Consider the following 16,850-nt stretch of genomic DNA (forward strand, 5'->3'; position numbering starts at 1 on the left):
TTCAGGCAGGACTAAGGGCGATTCAAAAGATCCTCAGAAAAACAGAAACAGCAAAGATCCAGTTTCCATGTCCTAAACAAAAGTCACCACCAACTCAAAAGCTTCCTTTCATGTTTGGTCAAAAAATAAAGAGACTGATAATGGTATGCCTGCTTTAGCAGGTCAGGGTTCGATTCCCTACAGTGCTCTGCCAAATATTTGGACTTTTATACATGAAAATATGAGCATTGCAACCATAATGTCAAAGTGCCTCTGGCAGATCTCCTCCCCCTCCCGTCTCTGCTCTGATCCTGATCACCTCCAGCTGTGGACACTCAGCTCATCTACCTCAGCCCTTCTTAAGGAGATCCAGTGCCAGCATTCTTCGCCAGTTCGTTGCTCCTCTACGATGCTTAGTCTGGTCGCTCGTACCTTGCTCACGAAAGTTTGCCTCACGCTAATCTTATTTTTACGCCTCGCCTGCAGGAATTATCCTCCACGAGTGTCCACCTGGTTTCCACCTCCAGAGCTACTCCTTCGCCACGGCTCCACAGTGACCGTTCACCATGCCAAGTCCTCCAAGCAAGCCCTCTGCTTAAACCCTCCAGTCATGCCACAGCCGAGCATTCCGATTCTTATCATACCACGCCTCCACGGGACTCTGCCTCCACAGTCATCAGCCGATCTACGTCCAGTAAAATAAATCTCTCTGAACTTACCTTCTCATTCTACTGTGATCCTTCCGGGTTCCGGCGTCTGGTTCTGTTTTTGTTTTTGCTATCATGACACATAAAGTTGGAGAAGAAAAGACCAGACATTTATTCATTTGTGAGAGATTATTAATTTTTTTCAGAATGGTGTTTTCTTTTCCAGGTTTATGGTTGCAATAAAGCTGTCTATATTTTTTGGAAACACCTGCCTTCTTTCTGACCTTTGATGGGGCGCCATCAGACTGACATCATGTGACCAGATCACTTCAACATTGTCAGGCATAGTAACTTTGGAATCCAAACTCCAGCAGGACAACATGAGGGCGGTGTGGTCTGGAATGAAGAAGATCATAGGATGTGGGGGGAGAAGCAGACCCATCAGAGGCAGCAAAGAGAGAGCTGACGAGCTTAACACCTTTTTCAACAGGTTTAGCTCTCTGAATGCCTCAGCCTCCTCCCCCCCAACTCCACCACACCACCCCCCCGCTTCTGCTGCCTCTCAGCTGTCTGACCTCCCCCCTCATGAACCCCCCACACCTCCTCACCTTCCTTCCCCCTCTAACACACCACACCTACTGGGCCCACAGTCCATCACCCCTCCCCCCAGTCCAACCACCACCCCCCTCCCTCCCTGTTTGACTGTAAAGGCCCGTACACACCGGGACGAATATTCGCCAGGCGTTATTCGCCAGCGTTTTTCTCCACGTTTTTTGTGTTCACACCCAGGCGATTTTCGCTGACGATGAGTGGAGTGAACATGCAATTTCATTCCCTGACATTAGATGGCGCTTAATGTAAAACAGAAATACTCCTGTACACAAGGTGGCGCTGCGCAACTTTACGCTTCTGAAAGTCGCTTTTCACTCAGAAGAAGAGAGCAAGTATTTACACGCTTGTCAGAATAATACAAAGAAAACATGAATATTTCAAGCACCAGTAGCTCCAACTGGTGCTTGGTTCGGGGATGTTTTAGAATGTCCGTCATTATTTCTTTGCGGCTGTGTAGACGCTACTTGGCGTCTATCTTCTTCGCTGGTATGTGTGCTCAGCAAGGCAGTTTTGTGTTTGAGCGCCCCCAAGTTGTGTTTTACTGTAACTTCAGAAGCTCCAGACACGTGAGCAAAAGCGCCATTCTCATTGGTCGAGTAGATTTCGACGCGACGCGTCGAAAAAAAAAAACGAACCCGAGGCGTTTTTTTTTTTGACGCTTTAACGCCTGGCGTTTTTTCGCGTCGGTGTGCACACTCTCGTTGGTGCCCTTTGTTTAGTCACGAGGCGTTAAACGAATTTCGCCGGCGATTTTCGCCGACGAAATTCGTCCCGGTGTGAACAGGCCTTAACAGCCTGCCAGGTGAAGAAACAGCTGGAGAAACTTAACCAGCACAAAGCAGCCGGCCCGGATGGCGTCAGCCCTCGTACCTTGAGGACCTGTGCCCACCAGCTGTCTGCGGTTCTCCAGCATCTCTTCAACCTGAGCCTCAGACTGGAGAAGGTGCCCCTCCTCTGGAAGACCTCCTGCCTGGTCCCCGTTCCTAAGAAGACGTCTCCATCTCACCTCGGGGATTTCCGTCCAGTTGCCCTCACCTCCCATGTGATGAAGGTGCTGGAGAGGCTGGTGTTGGCTCAAGTGAGACCGGTGGTGAGCTCTTCTCTGGACCCCCTGCAGTTTGCCTACCGGCCGCGCCTGGGGGTGGATGATGCTGTCATCCATCTGCTGCAGCGAGCTCACTCACACCTGGATGGTGGCGGAGGCATGGTGAAAATCACCTTCTTTGATTTCTCCAGTGCCTTTAACACCATCCAGCCTTCTTTACTGGGTGATAAGCTGCGGCTGATGGGTGCTGGTGCGTCCACCGTCTCCTGGATCACTGACTACCTGACAGACAGGCCACAGTTTGTCCGACTGGGCGGCGTCCGGTCTGACGTGGTGCTGAGTGGTGTGGGAGCCCCACAGGGCACTGTGCTCTCTCCATTGCTGTTCACCTTATACACCTCAGATTTTCAGCACAACTCAGAGTCATGTCACCTACAGAAATTCTCTGATGACTCTGTGGTTGTGGGGTGTATAAGCGGTGGAAGGGAGGAGGAGTACAGGAGGCTGGTGGACGGATTTGTGGAGTGGGCTGGAGAGAATCACCTGCTGCTCAATGTGGACAAGACCAGGGAGATGGTGATCGACTTCCGGAGGAAAAGGACTGTCTTACAACCCCTCTGCATCCTGGGCAGGGATGTGGAAGCGGTGGAGGAGTACAAATATCTGGGTGTGACTATCGACAGCAGACTGAGCTGGAGGAGCCACAGCACTGCTGTGTATAAAAAGGCCTGCAGCAGACTCTACTTCTTGAGGAAGCTGAGGTCATTTGATGTGTGCAGCAAGATGCTGGGGATCTTCTACCAGTCTGTGGTAGCCAGCACCTTGTTCCCCTCCGTGGTCTGCTGGGGAAGCAGCATTGCAGTCAGTGACACCAACAGACTGAACAAGCTGATCAGGAAGGCGGGTTCTGTCATTGGCTGCAAACAGGAAACCTTTGAAGCAGTGATGGAGAGGAGGTCACTGAACAAGCTCTTATCCATCATGGACAACACAGAGCATCCTCTCCACCCTGTTCTGGACAAACAGCGGAGCTCCTTCTCTAGAAGGCTCAGACAGCTCCGCTCCAAAACTGCCCGGTACCAGAAATCCTTCCTGCCAAATACTATAACCCTGTTCAATAACTCACAATGCAGAAGATAACCTTTGCACATTTTTTTTTTCTCTTTTCTTTATTTTGCACATTTCTTTTGCACATCTCTTTACCTGCACTGTTTTGTAAATAGCTCTTTAAATTATACCACATTTTCCTTGTTCTCTTTTTTATTTTTATTTATATTATTCTTACTCTTTTTTTCCTGTCAATTGTTATGGTAACGAACAAATTTCCGTGTGGGATCAACAAAGTATTTCTGATTCTGATTCTGATAGAGAGCTGACTATGTCATCAGCTGTTGTTGTGTCCAACAACTCAAGAATCTCTGCTGTAACGTCTCTTCAACACCTCTAACAAATATGCACAGTTATATGTGATGTCGCTGCTTTCATAAATAGTGACTGAAAATGCAATAAATGACTGGATTCCTTCACTTGGCGTCTAAGTCTCCCCAGAGATGTTGGCTCTGCAATCGTGATCCTTGACAGACTCGTGTTGGCAAAGTTCGACTGCTTTTGGGGCACAAGACTTCTGCAGCCTTCAGCATTTATCAGAAAATGGTTTGGATGTTTGCTCCAACTTGTCTGCAATAAGGTGTCTGTCACTGCTCCATCACTGACGTCACGGCTGCAGTAAATGCAGACAGTTGTTCTTCAGTCCAGCTAATAGTTGGCAAACAGTTAAACTTTTCTTTATGGTGAGTCTCATAGTGGAGCTGAATGTTATGTTCTTTCAGCACTGCGACCTGTTGATGACATACCAAGCATGCAGGTTTTGCATTCAGCTCCTTGAACAAATAAAACTCTTCATTTTTCCTGGAAAGCTCAGCACTTCACTTCAACCTTTTTTTCTTTTTGACAACATTTTGGTCATTAGTGTATCATAAATCATTCTTATAGCAACATAACAGCGGTGGGGCTCGCGGTGAACCAATCTGCATCTTACCCAGACACAGAGCTGTTAGGTTTCACTTTTGGCACTTTCACAGAAATGCTGCTTCGCCAGTTCTGCTTTTCCTTTGCTCCCTTACTTATAGTTTTTACTCTTCGTGATCGGATTAAACCACCTGGCGCGCCGGATACGGCCTGTGGGCCGAATGTTTGACACAACTGCCTTAAAGACAAACTCCAATGAAAATGGTGTTTTAGTGTTTTTAACATGTTTAAGGAGCTTTTTACTCCTGATGGAGGACATATATAAAAGAATTTTAGATTAAATCTGTGTTTCTGAGTACCGTATTTTCCGGACTATAAGTCGCCCTTTTTTTCATAGTTTGGCAAGGGGTGCGACTTATACTCCGCAGCGACTTAAATTAGAAATAAATTGAAATAAATACATTGTTAACCCTCCTGTTATGTTCATTTGTGAGGAACAGAGATGATGTTCCTGGGTCAGTTTGATGTATGAGGTATGTTAAGTATTAAGAGTATGTTAAGTGACTCAGAGAATCAGCAAACTTTTTTTTACAGTAAGATCTTGAAGGCTAACAACATAATATTCTATTTTCCAATGATTTCATAGATTCAGAAATGCAATAAAAGTGAAAACTGTTTCTACAAATACAGGATGAAAACAGAGTATTAGTTGGCCAATGATGCTTCATGAAAAGAATAAATAAATAAGTTTGAGAAAAAATTACTGTGAAATTATTAGATAAACAGTGTGCTTTGATTGTGTCATATAAGGTTGTGAAAGTTAAAATGCGACTTATAGTCCAGTGCGACTTATCTGTGTTTTTTTCTACTTTATAATGCATTTTTGGGCTGGTGCGACTTATACTCCGGTGCGACTTATAGTCCGGAAAATACGGTATTTCTTCATTCAACTCGTGACAGATCTGGAGATGATGAAAACCTGTGGTTAGAAAAAGCTCGGGTGTGTGACTCATTAACTGTCACAGGCGGGCCAAAGTCTCCCATCTCTGCTCCATTCCAATTCATCCACCTGCAGACATATAGATCCAACAACACTTTTGTTTTCCTCATCTGAGCTGGAATTTGACTCAGAACTCCACAGCTGGATAGCTTCAATATTGCTCGCTGTTCTGTCTCCCCCAGTGTTTTATGTTTTTGTTATTGGTTAAATGGGTTTGATTGTTATTTTTTCTTATTTGGGACAGTAATATTAAAAAGTTCATTGTAAAGTCAAAAGGTTTTGTCTTACGCTGCCATCTAGTGGCCACATGCGGTACTTAATGTGGGAAGCTTGGTTTGGGAAGAGAGGCACATGCTGCGTGTTGGAGAGTGGTGCACATGCATGAAAAGTAAAGCTCTTTGATGTATTCAGAACCCTGTGAGAAGCGATGAGCAAGTCTGTGGAGTGTTTTGAAGCCCTTTGTGTTTAGCTCGCTGCATGAGCTGAATAATTACATTTGGCTGAGGGCAGAAGACTCGCCGTTATTTTGCTCCGCTAATATTAGCCTGGGGTTATGAGGGGCTGTAAGCTAGTGGGAGAGAGGCAGAGTAAGGGTTAGGGTTAACCCTTACTGAGAAAAAAACAAAACGAAACCAAACCAAAAGATAACCTGCTGACCATAGCTTATTTTGCTTTTATGTTTCTGGTCCGGCCCACTTGAGATCAGACGGGTTGGATGTGGCCCCTGAACCAAAATTAATTTGACACCCCTGTCTATGCTGTTCAGAGTTCTGTCCTCTTTCTTTATCAATAAAAGAACCAGGTTGTTTCTGATCAAATGACCTGGAAAGCCTCTTAGAGACACAGCAGACAGAGGCAGATGGGCCTGGAGGATGTAGAAACTCTGAACAACATGGGGGATGTAAGCAGGATTACAACTTGTTATGTAACTTTGTTTCTGTTCTTTTAATATATAAAGAAAATATGCATGCAATTTTCTGTGACATTGACCCAAATAGTCTGCCTCTAATAATGATAAACGTGTCACTTCTTGCTCTGTTTTTATGGTAAAATAAGATAGTTTACTTCACTAATTTCGACATTTTTATTATTTATTTTATTAAGAAATATTTTACATTTTCTATATGCCTCTTTTTGAGGAAAAGCTTTTTTGCATATTGTTTGCATTTGTAATCTAAGACTACTCTGAGTGAATACAGGTGAGCCTTTGCTCTGAATGATTTGGTTTACTGCTTAATGATTGATGCAAACTTGCTTGTGTTGTCTTCTTTCATCTACTGTAGAGTGATTGCTGCTGCCATATAATAGGCTAATAGGAAAAAGCAAATGGCTTTAGGTGGGTTTAGGAAGTTGGAGGATGCTTAAAGAAGTGGGGTGGGGTAGAATCACTAAGCAACAAGTTGCTGGAAGTTTATCATCATTACTGTCAGATGTAGACATTAGTCAAAAGGGGCGGGGCCTGTCCACAGACACACTCAAATGTTACAAACATACCTGTTGGCCCCTGTTGTTTGTGGGCCAAGGTGAATTACATCTGGTTGAGGTCAAAGTAGAGGCCATATTAAATGTCCTCATCCCAACCTAAGACGGGCCACATTTTTTGGATGGTAAGCTTCCACAACAACTTTTGTCAAAACAGCTTTGTCCTGCTCGCTCAGACCTGCTGAGAATGTGCTGGTGCTGCCTCTCTGCTGTATGGAGGATCAGGTCCCATCTCTATATGCCTTATCCCCTCCCCGACTTGATATAAAGACTTGATATACCATTGTTCTTCCCTGCCATCTGGGTGTTTCAACATTTTGGAGCCACTGACACCTGTAAGCTCAGTAATCTGCCAAGAACAGCCAAAAAGAACCACCAGACTCATTTCCATTTTGAACATTTCCCAACCCTCCAAAGCAGTTACCTCCTATTTCCACATGTTCTTTACTATAACTTGCATATAAAAGTATGTAGATGGTTGAATACTAAAACCTGGTTTGGACAAATAGATATTTCTAGCCTGTATTGATGTGATGCTCAATGAATGATTTTATTTTTATGTAAAAGTTCACAAACTGTCATAAAGGAATTTTCAAAGAATAATAGCACGGAGAAAATATATGATAAACAAAGCAGTCGTTGTTTTGTCCTCCTGTTTGGAAAATAATGTGAAAGGAACGACCATGAGCTGAAATCCAAACGTAAGCAGCCCAACAAGACTCAAAAAAGTGCAGACTTTGTGTTTTTTGTTCAGACGTGATTTGTTACATCAACTATGTAAACTAAAATCATTAGAAATGTTTTGACTGTCCAAGACATCCAAGTATACACATATGTAAATAGTTGTCTGTTCAACACCACCAACCATTTGTTTCAGGTCAGTAGTCTCTGTCCGGGCAGAGCAGAGGAGAAGACGTGAGGATGGAAAAGGTAGTTCTGCTCATCATTGCAGCATCAGGTCAGTTCTGTATTTTACTCATCAATTTAAACTGGAATATCATCAAAACACTCATTTATGAGACTCATAATACCACTCTGGTGGGTCATTTTCTCTTCATCCTTTGGTACGGGATTGTTGTGATTGTTGGTGATGTTAGGTAATAATTTTTATTCTAGGATGCCATTAGATGCAACAACTGGACATCAAATCTTTCACAGAAAAAAAACGATCATGGCAAGGTTCATCATGTCAACTTTTTCCAACTTTTTAGGAAGGAGATATGTGTCTTATAAAGATCTGAGCAAAAGCAGAAAAACTCAGATCCTCATGGGGGCTGCTGCACCAATGGTATATGACCAAATTAAAAAAGAAAAAGGCATTCTATGGTTTTAATCTTACATTTAGTGTTTAGTCAATTGAAATAATGAGCAAACCTTGTCATTCTTATCAACTAAATAAGACCAAATGAGCTAAAAAAAAAAAAAAAAAAGAAAAATCAGAATGTATTGTGTAATTTTTAGCAATTTTTAATTTGCAAATTATAGCAGTATTTGTTATATAACAAAAAATCCTCTCAATACATTGTAAAATGTCCATGTTGGCAATGACAGAGGTCAATTTCTGCAGGTCGTCACAGACTGTTGCTGGGATTTTTTTTGCAAATCACATCAATTAATCACATGAATCTAAAACATTTTACAAATCATGTCAACCATTAAAAACGTAAAACAAATAACAAAAAAAGCATTACAATTTAGAAAACAAAACAAAACTCCAGAAACCAAATTTGGAGTGAGTCATTAAGATCTTGTACATGTCGGTTTTCTTTTACAACTAATTTCTCTTCCTGATTTCAGGGATTTGAATTCCTTTTTTGGATGCCTGTTGCTCCTTTATCTCCAAACATTCTAGCTGTAACATTTTTTTCCAGAGCAGAATTGTCTTAAGATCAGAACATCTTTGACAAAAATCAATTATGCAATCCAAGCAATCTAAATGAATGTTATCTCTTTATAAAGACTCAGATGCTGTTAAACCTTAACTGTCTTTCAAAAAAAACAATGAAAGGTTGTGTTCTTTGTAAATGACTAATCAAAAAACATTACAGTTTTTCTCTTTTCTACAGTGGATGCCCAGATCAGGTTAATTGGTCCTAATCCGTGTTCTGGAAGAGTGGAAATCTTCTATAACGGAGTCTGGGGAACAGTCTGTGATGATAGCTGGGACTTGAATGATGCTGCAGTGGCCTGCAGACAGATGGGCTGTGGATCAGCACAGAGTGCACTACCACTAGCATACTTTGGTGCAGGAACAGGACAGATCTGGCTTGATGATGTTCTCTGTACAGGAAGTGAAAGAGATCTGTCTCAGTGTACCCACAATGGATTCGGGATTAACAACTGTGGACATGGCGAGGATGCTGGTGCCATTTGTGCAGGTGAGAAAGCATTTAGTTACCCAATTATGAGGGTACAGTTCGTAGCATTTTTGAGGCATGTGTTTTTAAGTTTTTGTCCAAATGTTGTCATAATTTATTTAAGACCAGAGATAAAGGCAACATGGATAATCAGGTGAAAGCAGTTAAAGCCTTTGTCACATCCATCCGTGCTGCGGGTTTGTCATCACAGGACGTCTGCTAAACATGGATCATAAAGTTTACTAGCCAATGTCTGTAGACTCAGAAGAAAGACTCGTCCTAATAATCCTACTGGAGAAACTTTAAAAATGTTATGTTGATTTCAATGAAAATTGAGTTGTTAGTTAATCCAATCTCATAAATATTGTCCAACTGTTTTTGCTTTTTGCTAAAAGGATTTTGACATCTTTTGTCTGGCTTCCTGTAGCTCTATTGTGTCCAAACATTCCAGCAGTTGCCATTGCAACATTTTCTTCCAGAGAAGAATTTTTCTCCAGATTAAATGATGAGTTTCATGATATGAGACATTTTTTTCTGTCATTTCCCAAAAGAAAAAAATTAAGTAATCAAAAAAGTCCAAACAGAAACGTCTTTTCTTTGTCACGGGGTGGGGTGGCTCGAGAGCCGGTAGGACCCAGATGCAGAGGCACACGGTTCAGGGACTAGGGTTTAATAAACAAAAAGCGCTGCACAGCAGGAATTACAACACAAAACAAAACTTACTTGGCGTGGCTTGAAACATGGAACAAGGCAAGAAGGCAGGATGACACAAACACCATGACAAAGCTAATGGACCAGCACAGGAGGAAGGCAGAGACAAGACTTAAATACAGACAGGGCAGACAAGACACAGGTGAACACGATCAGGGCAGATGGGGACCAAAGGAAGTAAAACTCAAGAAACAAGACAAGACAGGAAACCTTTCAAAATAAAACAGGAAACAGAACCAAACAAGACAGAACAAGAACTAAAACGAAAAACAAGACACAACAAACTCAAACCATGACATTTTTAATAAAGACTCAGATGCTTTTAAACCTTACAGTCTTTAAAAAAACACAGAATTAAATGTTTTGATCTTTGTGAATCACTAATAAAAAATGTTTCTTCTTTTCCACAGTGATGGGGTTTATTGGTCCAAATGTGTGTTCACTGATAGTTCAACAAAACTGATTTTCTTTTTTTACAGTGGATGGTGAGATCAGGTTAATTGGTCCAAATGTGTGTTCTGGAAGAGTGGAAGTCCTCCATAACGGAGTGTGGGGAACAGTCTGTGATGATAGCTGGGACTTGAATGATGCTGCAGTGGCCTGTAGGCAGAAGGGCTGTGGATCAGCACTGAGTGCACTACCACTAGCATACTTCGGTGCAGGAACAGGACAGATCTGGCTTGATGATGTTCTCTGTAAAGGAAATGAAAGTGATCTGTCTCAGTGTACCCACAATGGATACGGGATTAACAACTGTGGACATGGCGAGGATGCTGGTGTCATTTGTGCAGGTGAGAAAGCATCATTACTTATTCATGAAGATAAACTTTACATTGATTTTGAAGCATGTATTTTTGTTCAAATCTTGTTTTATGTTATCTTTTCTGAGTGCTTAGCAGAAGGGAAAACGGGCACTCAGGTGACAATATTGCATTCCACATGACTTAAAGGCAGTTTCACACTCACGCTACACACATTTTGCGCATTGTCCATGGATGAACTTTCAGTCTTTCGTGATACATGCATGATATATATAATTCATAAGTGTTTCTTGCATTCATCATTTGTCAATACGCGCAGATGTCCGTCATTTCGGCTGATGGGTCTTTATGTGAATTTGGTTTCGAGCTGTTCAAAATGTTTTGGTCGGTTGAGACTAACACAGTTTATGCGTAGTTTACACTATATTACCAAAAGTATTGGATCACCGGCACATTCTTTCAAAAACGTTTGTTAAAACAGTCTGCATGCCTGAGGGTTTGGTTTTATGCACCTGTGGCCAGGCCAGTTATTAGGACACCTGATTCTGATCATATGGAAGGGTGAGCAAGTACCAAGGCATTCAATTTGATATCAGCTTCTTCAGAGCATTGCAAAGGGCGAACACTGGCAGTCAGGTGCCAGCTGTCAAAGCCTGTGTTGCATGCATCTCTATATATTTCATTTTCAGTTTTTTCTTTTGGCTTCATGTAGTTCTATTGTGCCTAAACATTACAGCTGTTGCCATTGCAACATTTTTTGTAGAGCTGAATTTTTCTCCAGATCAAATTAGTTGTGTGATTGAATGAGAGTTTTTTCTGCTATTTCAGAAAAAATAATTACCGTATTTTCCAGACTATCTGTCACCACCTTTCGACCCTGCAGCTTATTCAATGATGCAGTTAATTTATGCTTTTATTTATCAGCCGCCAGGAGTGCTCCACCAGTCTCAGAGTGGAGACTGCCTGGATAATTCTATGTCCAACAACAAGCATGATTTTTTTGACACACACTCAATGAACCAAACAGCATGGACCTAATTTCAGTTGTTAGACACTTAAGTCATGGTGCAATAAAAGAAACAGCAGCATCCCACAATCCTTTGGTGCCATTAGACCCAAGGTGCACGTGAACGCCACTACAATATGACGCAGCTTTAAAGTTAAAAGCAATCGTTAAAAACAGTGTGAAAAAAATCCACCATCACCAACGGGTTTGGAAAAGCCAGTCTGCTGCGTGCCAGCGTAGAGCGCGCATAAGCACGTGCCGCGCGCTCTTATAAGTCACTGCTGCTCTCTTTTACTCGTACGTTTTTTCAACCAGCCCTGTTATCTCCACATTGCTGCTGTGTTACTGCCGGAAGGAGGGGAAAGCTGCTCTCGCGTTCCGCTGCAGCTCCTTGCATGGGAAGTGGGGAATCTGTGTGAATTTCCACACCATAAGTGAGGAACCTGTGAGCTGAAGAGAGGTCCGTGCTGTTTGGCAGATGTGGGTGTGTTCAAATAAACAGGCTAAACTACGATCCACTCCTCCCTCTCTGATACTATTGTGGTCTCAGCATTGTGCCACTTGAATTGCCACAACATGCAGCCAGGTGCGCTCTATAACCCAGCAATTACGGTATGCAATTCAAGGAATTCAAACAGAAATGTCGTCTCTTTCTAAAGACTTAAACTCTGTTGAACCTTACGATCTTATAGAAATTCTAATTGAAATGTTGCTGTTTCTGTGTGAATCACTGATATATCAACAAAACTGTTTTTCTCTGTATCTACAGCGGATGGTGAGATCAGGTTAATTGGTCCGGATCTGTGTTCTGGAAGAGTGGAAGTCCTCCATAACGGAGTTTGGGGAACCGTCTGTGATAACGGCTGGGACATAAATGATGCTGCAGTGGTCTGCAGGCAGATGGGCTGTGGATCAGCACTGAGTGCACCACCACTGGCATACTTCGGTGCAGGAACAGGACAGATCTGGCTTAGTTATCTTCTCTGTACTGGAAGTGAAAGTGATCTGTCTCAGTGTACCTACGATGGATACGGGATTAACAACTGTATACATAGCGAGGATGCTGGTGTCATTTGCGCAGGTGAGAAAGTATCCTGAAGGTAAACTTTACATTATTTTTTAGTCATGGTCACGTGTTAACTGTTTTACGTGCTGAGAAAACGGAAACACTGACAGATGACAGCAGGTAGTAAATAGCATCTCATATGACTTTAATTTTGAATTGAATGTTTTAGGTTTTGTTTTTTACTTCAGATTTATTCTTTAAAATGAAAAAATTCAATGGTCTTTGGTTGGGGGCAGAAAACAAGCTTTTTCAGAGTATTGCAAATGGGACATGGGCAATCAGGTGCAGTTAAAGTCTCAGTTGCATGCATCCACACTATGGCCACACTTGGGATAAGTAAGTGCCAGTAGCATGTTTATAAGATTTTCACACAAACTTCACTCCGATTGTCCCATTTTCTAAGTTTGAACAAGTCAGCTGCATGCAGGGAACACACACTAATCACATGAATAGTACTCAGGTCAGATGCCCAGGATTTTGGGAGTAAAAAAAACAAAGATACTGTACGACACATTTGTGTCTTGCCTACTTCTTCTTTATTTTACCCTTGCTTATTCTAGAAGTGTTCACAACAACCTGTTGCTCACAGCACCTATGTGCATGTGCTGAAACGTCTTCAGGCAAGACACTTTAGCTCACATAGCTCCTGGTGGCCAGGTTAGCACCTTGCATGATAGCTCTGCTGTCTTCTATGTATGAATGTGCATAAATAGGTGAATAGGACCCCAACTATAAAGTGATTTGGACCTTGAAAAAGACTGAAAAGGTTGACATGAATAAATGACATTAATCATTTTACCAAGGGATGTGTTTGAGTCCACGGGTAGGGCTGTAAGCCAGGAACTCTCTACTTGCTCAGTCAAGTCAACATTTGGCTACACCTGGTGTGTGCTAGTACAGGCAAGCCTCTTTAAAAAATATGTTTCTACATTATAAGAATGTTGGTTAACGCAATTTAAATATTCTCCTCATGGCTGAGACTTGGCTGAAATATAAAAAAATGGTTCATGAGTAATATTTCTTTACACGCTCACAGAGCAGTCTATAATATTTCTTTTTTTGCTATCAAAGAATAATAATAACATTAGAGTTATTAAAAAATAACAGAATTAATAAAATAAGTGACAAAATGTAAAGGGCTTATATCATGCAAAATCAACTTTTTGAGCTTTTAAGTGTATTTAACCCATGCTTTCTGAGCACCAGCCCCTCTCAATCCACGAAAACGAGTGGGTTCTCACATTCTGATGTAGACAAGTGAGCCCTCCAGGAAGAGTCTGCTTTCTCCGCTGAGCCAGTGGTAATTGTCTAAAAGCTTTCCTTTTCAGTGCCCAATATGCACAACCATCCCTACAAAGGTTTGGATCCTGTTTGTCTTCATTGCCAAAAGGCAGACAGGCTGCAGAGGCCGGTGTAGGTACAATATGTGTTAGGCCTGCCAGATCAGTACGGGGCTTGCGAAAAGTGATGAAGTCACACTACAGTACCACCACCTACACAAACTAGTTATATCCGAATTCCCACCCTAATCTCTAACCACTGAAAAACTATATAGAGAGGCACTATTTAGCGCCCTGGATTTTAAAAGCAATGCGAACACAATGCTCACTACTTTTTTTTTTTGGTAAATAGGTCACCGATATTATGAAGTGAAAATCTTATCAGTACAAACATTTTACACCACTGAGTTCTCAGGATGAAAATGTTGATCGTTTATTAAAAAATGTATTTAACACAATTTTTTTTCCGCAAAAATTATGCAAACCCAATCATCATGATCTATTTTCGCCAATCTAGTGAACTGCCATGCTCACTGGTTTTTCGCAGCGACATCTGGGAAAGTTGTAGGGCGCTGGATTTTGAAATTGTAGATGGTGCCCTTTGTAGTGAGTAGTGAAGGAATTCAGACACAGCCTTAGGTCAAGATCGTTGTGCAAGTCATTCATGTTGTGAAGAACTGTGTCAGTGTGTAAACAACAGTACAGCCAAGCAATGATTGCAATGTCATCGCTAGACACAAGACCCATACCGATCTGGCAGGCCAAACATATATTATACCTTCACTGGCTCTAGTGAAGGTATAATGTACTGTATATACTGTATATATCCATATAAACTACTGTATATATGGATATACAGTAGTTTACTCAAAAAGACTGAAGAAAAGCATGATATAGACCCTTTAAATTAATTTTAAAAAAGTTTAAAAAGTAAATTATACAAAGAATACTTAATAATAAATTAGTGCTCTTGCCTCACAGCAAGAAGGCCCCTGGTTCAAGTCCCGGCTGGGGGATCTGAAACTAAACATCAATGGGGGACCTTTCTATGTGGAGTTTGCATGTTCTTCCCGTGTATGCGTGGGTTTTCTCCGGGGACTCCGGCTTCCTCCCACCATCCAAAAACATGCTTTATAGGTTAATTTGTTACTCTAAATTGCCCCTAGGTGTGAATTTGGGTGTGCATGGGTGTGTGATTGAGGCCCTGCGACAGACTGACGACCTGTCCAGGATGTCCCCTGCCTTCACCCGCAAGTGGCTGGGATAGGCTCCAGCAGCCCCGTGAACCCGAAAGGGAACAAACAGATTAGAAAATGAATGAATAAAAAAAAGTAATGTGGATTTATAGATTACATTTATAGATTGGTGGATAAAATACATTTTGCCATCAGAACACATCTCATAATGGTAGGTTAGGATGATAAAAGCTGAGGCACTACCTCACCTGACCACACATCCCGGAGAGAAAGGAGCCTCAGTTTTGGGTCATGCATTGAGAAAAGTCATAACAGCTTTCATGCTTGGTTGATGTCATGCCAGGATTAGCCCTCCTCCCTCCTACAGTGTGTGATACATACATTTAAAATCTCTTTAAATTCAAAATCATGAACATTTGCCAATGAACTGGAACATTTTTCTTTATTTTCGAAGAGCCTATCTTCCCAACTTTCAAGAAGGTGGTGAAGATGACGCTGCAGATCCCGCCCTCTTTGGACTTGAATGACCCTGCGGAACAGGAAGACCTGCTGCAGCAGGTGAGCCATGTTGATTCTACAAGTCCAAACTGCTTTACGATTTTAGATTATTGTATTTGATTTTTAAACAAGATTTATTAAAGTCTGTTGATCTTGTATTTCCTATAAAAATGACAGCTGCAATTACAAACCAGGTCTTCATCAGCATCACAAACCAGATCAGAACACAGAACAGTTTGGCATGAAAAGGTCTGAATGTAATGGCAATATAAGAATGTCATCATTTGAAACCTTTATCAGATCAATGAGGCCTCTGGCACTGTCGTCATAACAACATAGTTATGAGCAGTCTAGCCTTTATAAAGTAGCTTATGTTTTGTTTAAACATGCAGGTCATTTTTTAAAAGACATACAAACATTTTAAACTTTAAATGAGAGAACTTTGTGTTGTTCAGAGCAATAAATGTTGTGTTTCAGCTCAGTCAGAAGCTGAAAGACCAGGGAGTGGATGGAGAAGTGAAGCTGAGCTGGAGGAAGCTGCCAGACTGAGAAGACTTTCCCATGGAGGAGCTTTTCAAAGCAAGCCGAGCTCTAACATTTGTAGATTTTCTTTTTCTTTCAAACTCCTGTTCTTGTTTTCACAAAGAAACAAAAATCTAATGAATGAGATTAGCTTCTTAGTCAAGATACATGTTGATCCTTCTGTTGTCTGCTCATTTCAGATTAATTATACATTATACATTTACATATTAGGCCTCTTTATATACTCCAAGTCTGGACAGGTAAACAGCACATTAGAGTTTTTTGTGTTTTTTAAAGTCAAATAAAACCTTCAAAAACCCAAAAGCACTGATGTGTCAACTTTATAAATCAATACACTGTGAAATGAAGGGCAGTTGTTTCTACTGTGTCATGGTGCCTCTGTCAGACTCCTCCCCCTCTTCAGCTTCACCTGTCGCAACCAGCTGTTCCTGCACACCTCATCACCCTGCAGCCTCTTAAGGAGACCCTGGATCATTATTCAACATCAGTTCGTTGTTGTTCCCACGGAAACCTCACCCACGAGAAGCTCACCTGGTTGCAGTCCATCATCCGCTCGCCTCACCACGCTTCGTCTCTGACTCCATCTTGGAAATCACGGTTACTGCCATCAAGACCCTCCAGCCTCATCCTCTGGCCGTCCAAGTATCCTGGGATTAATCCATTGTTCATAAATGCCATTCCAGGTGTGAAAAGTATAAA

General features: G+C 41.8%; 1 protein-coding gene and 1 long non-coding RNA gene across 2 annotated transcripts; one reads left to right on the forward strand and one right to left on the reverse strand.

The window, feature by feature from the left end:
- The first annotated feature begins 7,409 nt into the window (after positions 1-7,409).
- Positions 7,410-16,850, forward strand: LOC101165287 (scavenger receptor cysteine-rich domain-containing group B protein-like). Its single transcript, XM_078949797.1, has 6 exons — positions 7,410-7,691; positions 8,800-9,111; positions 10,281-10,592; positions 12,338-12,649; positions 15,565-15,668; positions 16,086-16,850. The coding sequence occupies exons 1-6, from the start codon at positions 7,655-7,657 to the stop codon at positions 16,155-16,157; spliced, it is 1,149 nt and encodes a 382-aa protein (XP_078805923.1). The 5' UTR covers positions 7,410-7,654; the 3' UTR covers positions 16,158-16,850.
- On the reverse strand, positions 8,178-10,101 carry LOC144993894 (uncharacterized). The gene is made up of 2 exons (XR_013657175.1): positions 9,814-10,101; positions 8,178-9,013 (listed from the first exon to the last, which is right to left on the reverse strand). It is a non-coding gene; the product is annotated as an uncharacterized LOC144993894 (long non-coding RNA).

The sequence above is a fragment of the Oryzias latipes genome, chromosome 7 (assembly GCF_053564925.1).
Source record: "Oryzias latipes strain Hd-rR chromosome 7, Olatipes_Hd-rR_3.1".
Classification (NCBI taxonomy): Eukaryota; Metazoa; Chordata; class Actinopteri; order Beloniformes; family Adrianichthyidae; genus Oryzias; species Oryzias latipes.

What these genes read in the sequence shown, in the direction of transcription:
- LOC101165287 (XM_078949797.1), top strand. Translation starts at nt 7,655, where the DNA reads ATGGAAAAGGTAGTTCTGCTCATCATTGCAGCATCAG. An exon ending in GCTCATCATTGCAGCATCAG is followed by an intron (nt 7,692 to 8,799) that starts GTCAGTTCTGTA and finishes TCTTTTCTACAG; the next exon opens with TGGATGCCCAGATCAGGTTA. An exon ending in AGGAAGACCTGCTGCAGCAG is followed by an intron (nt 15,669 to 16,085) that starts GTGAGCCATGTT and finishes GTTGTGTTTCAG; the next exon opens with CTCAGTCAGAAGCTGAAAGA.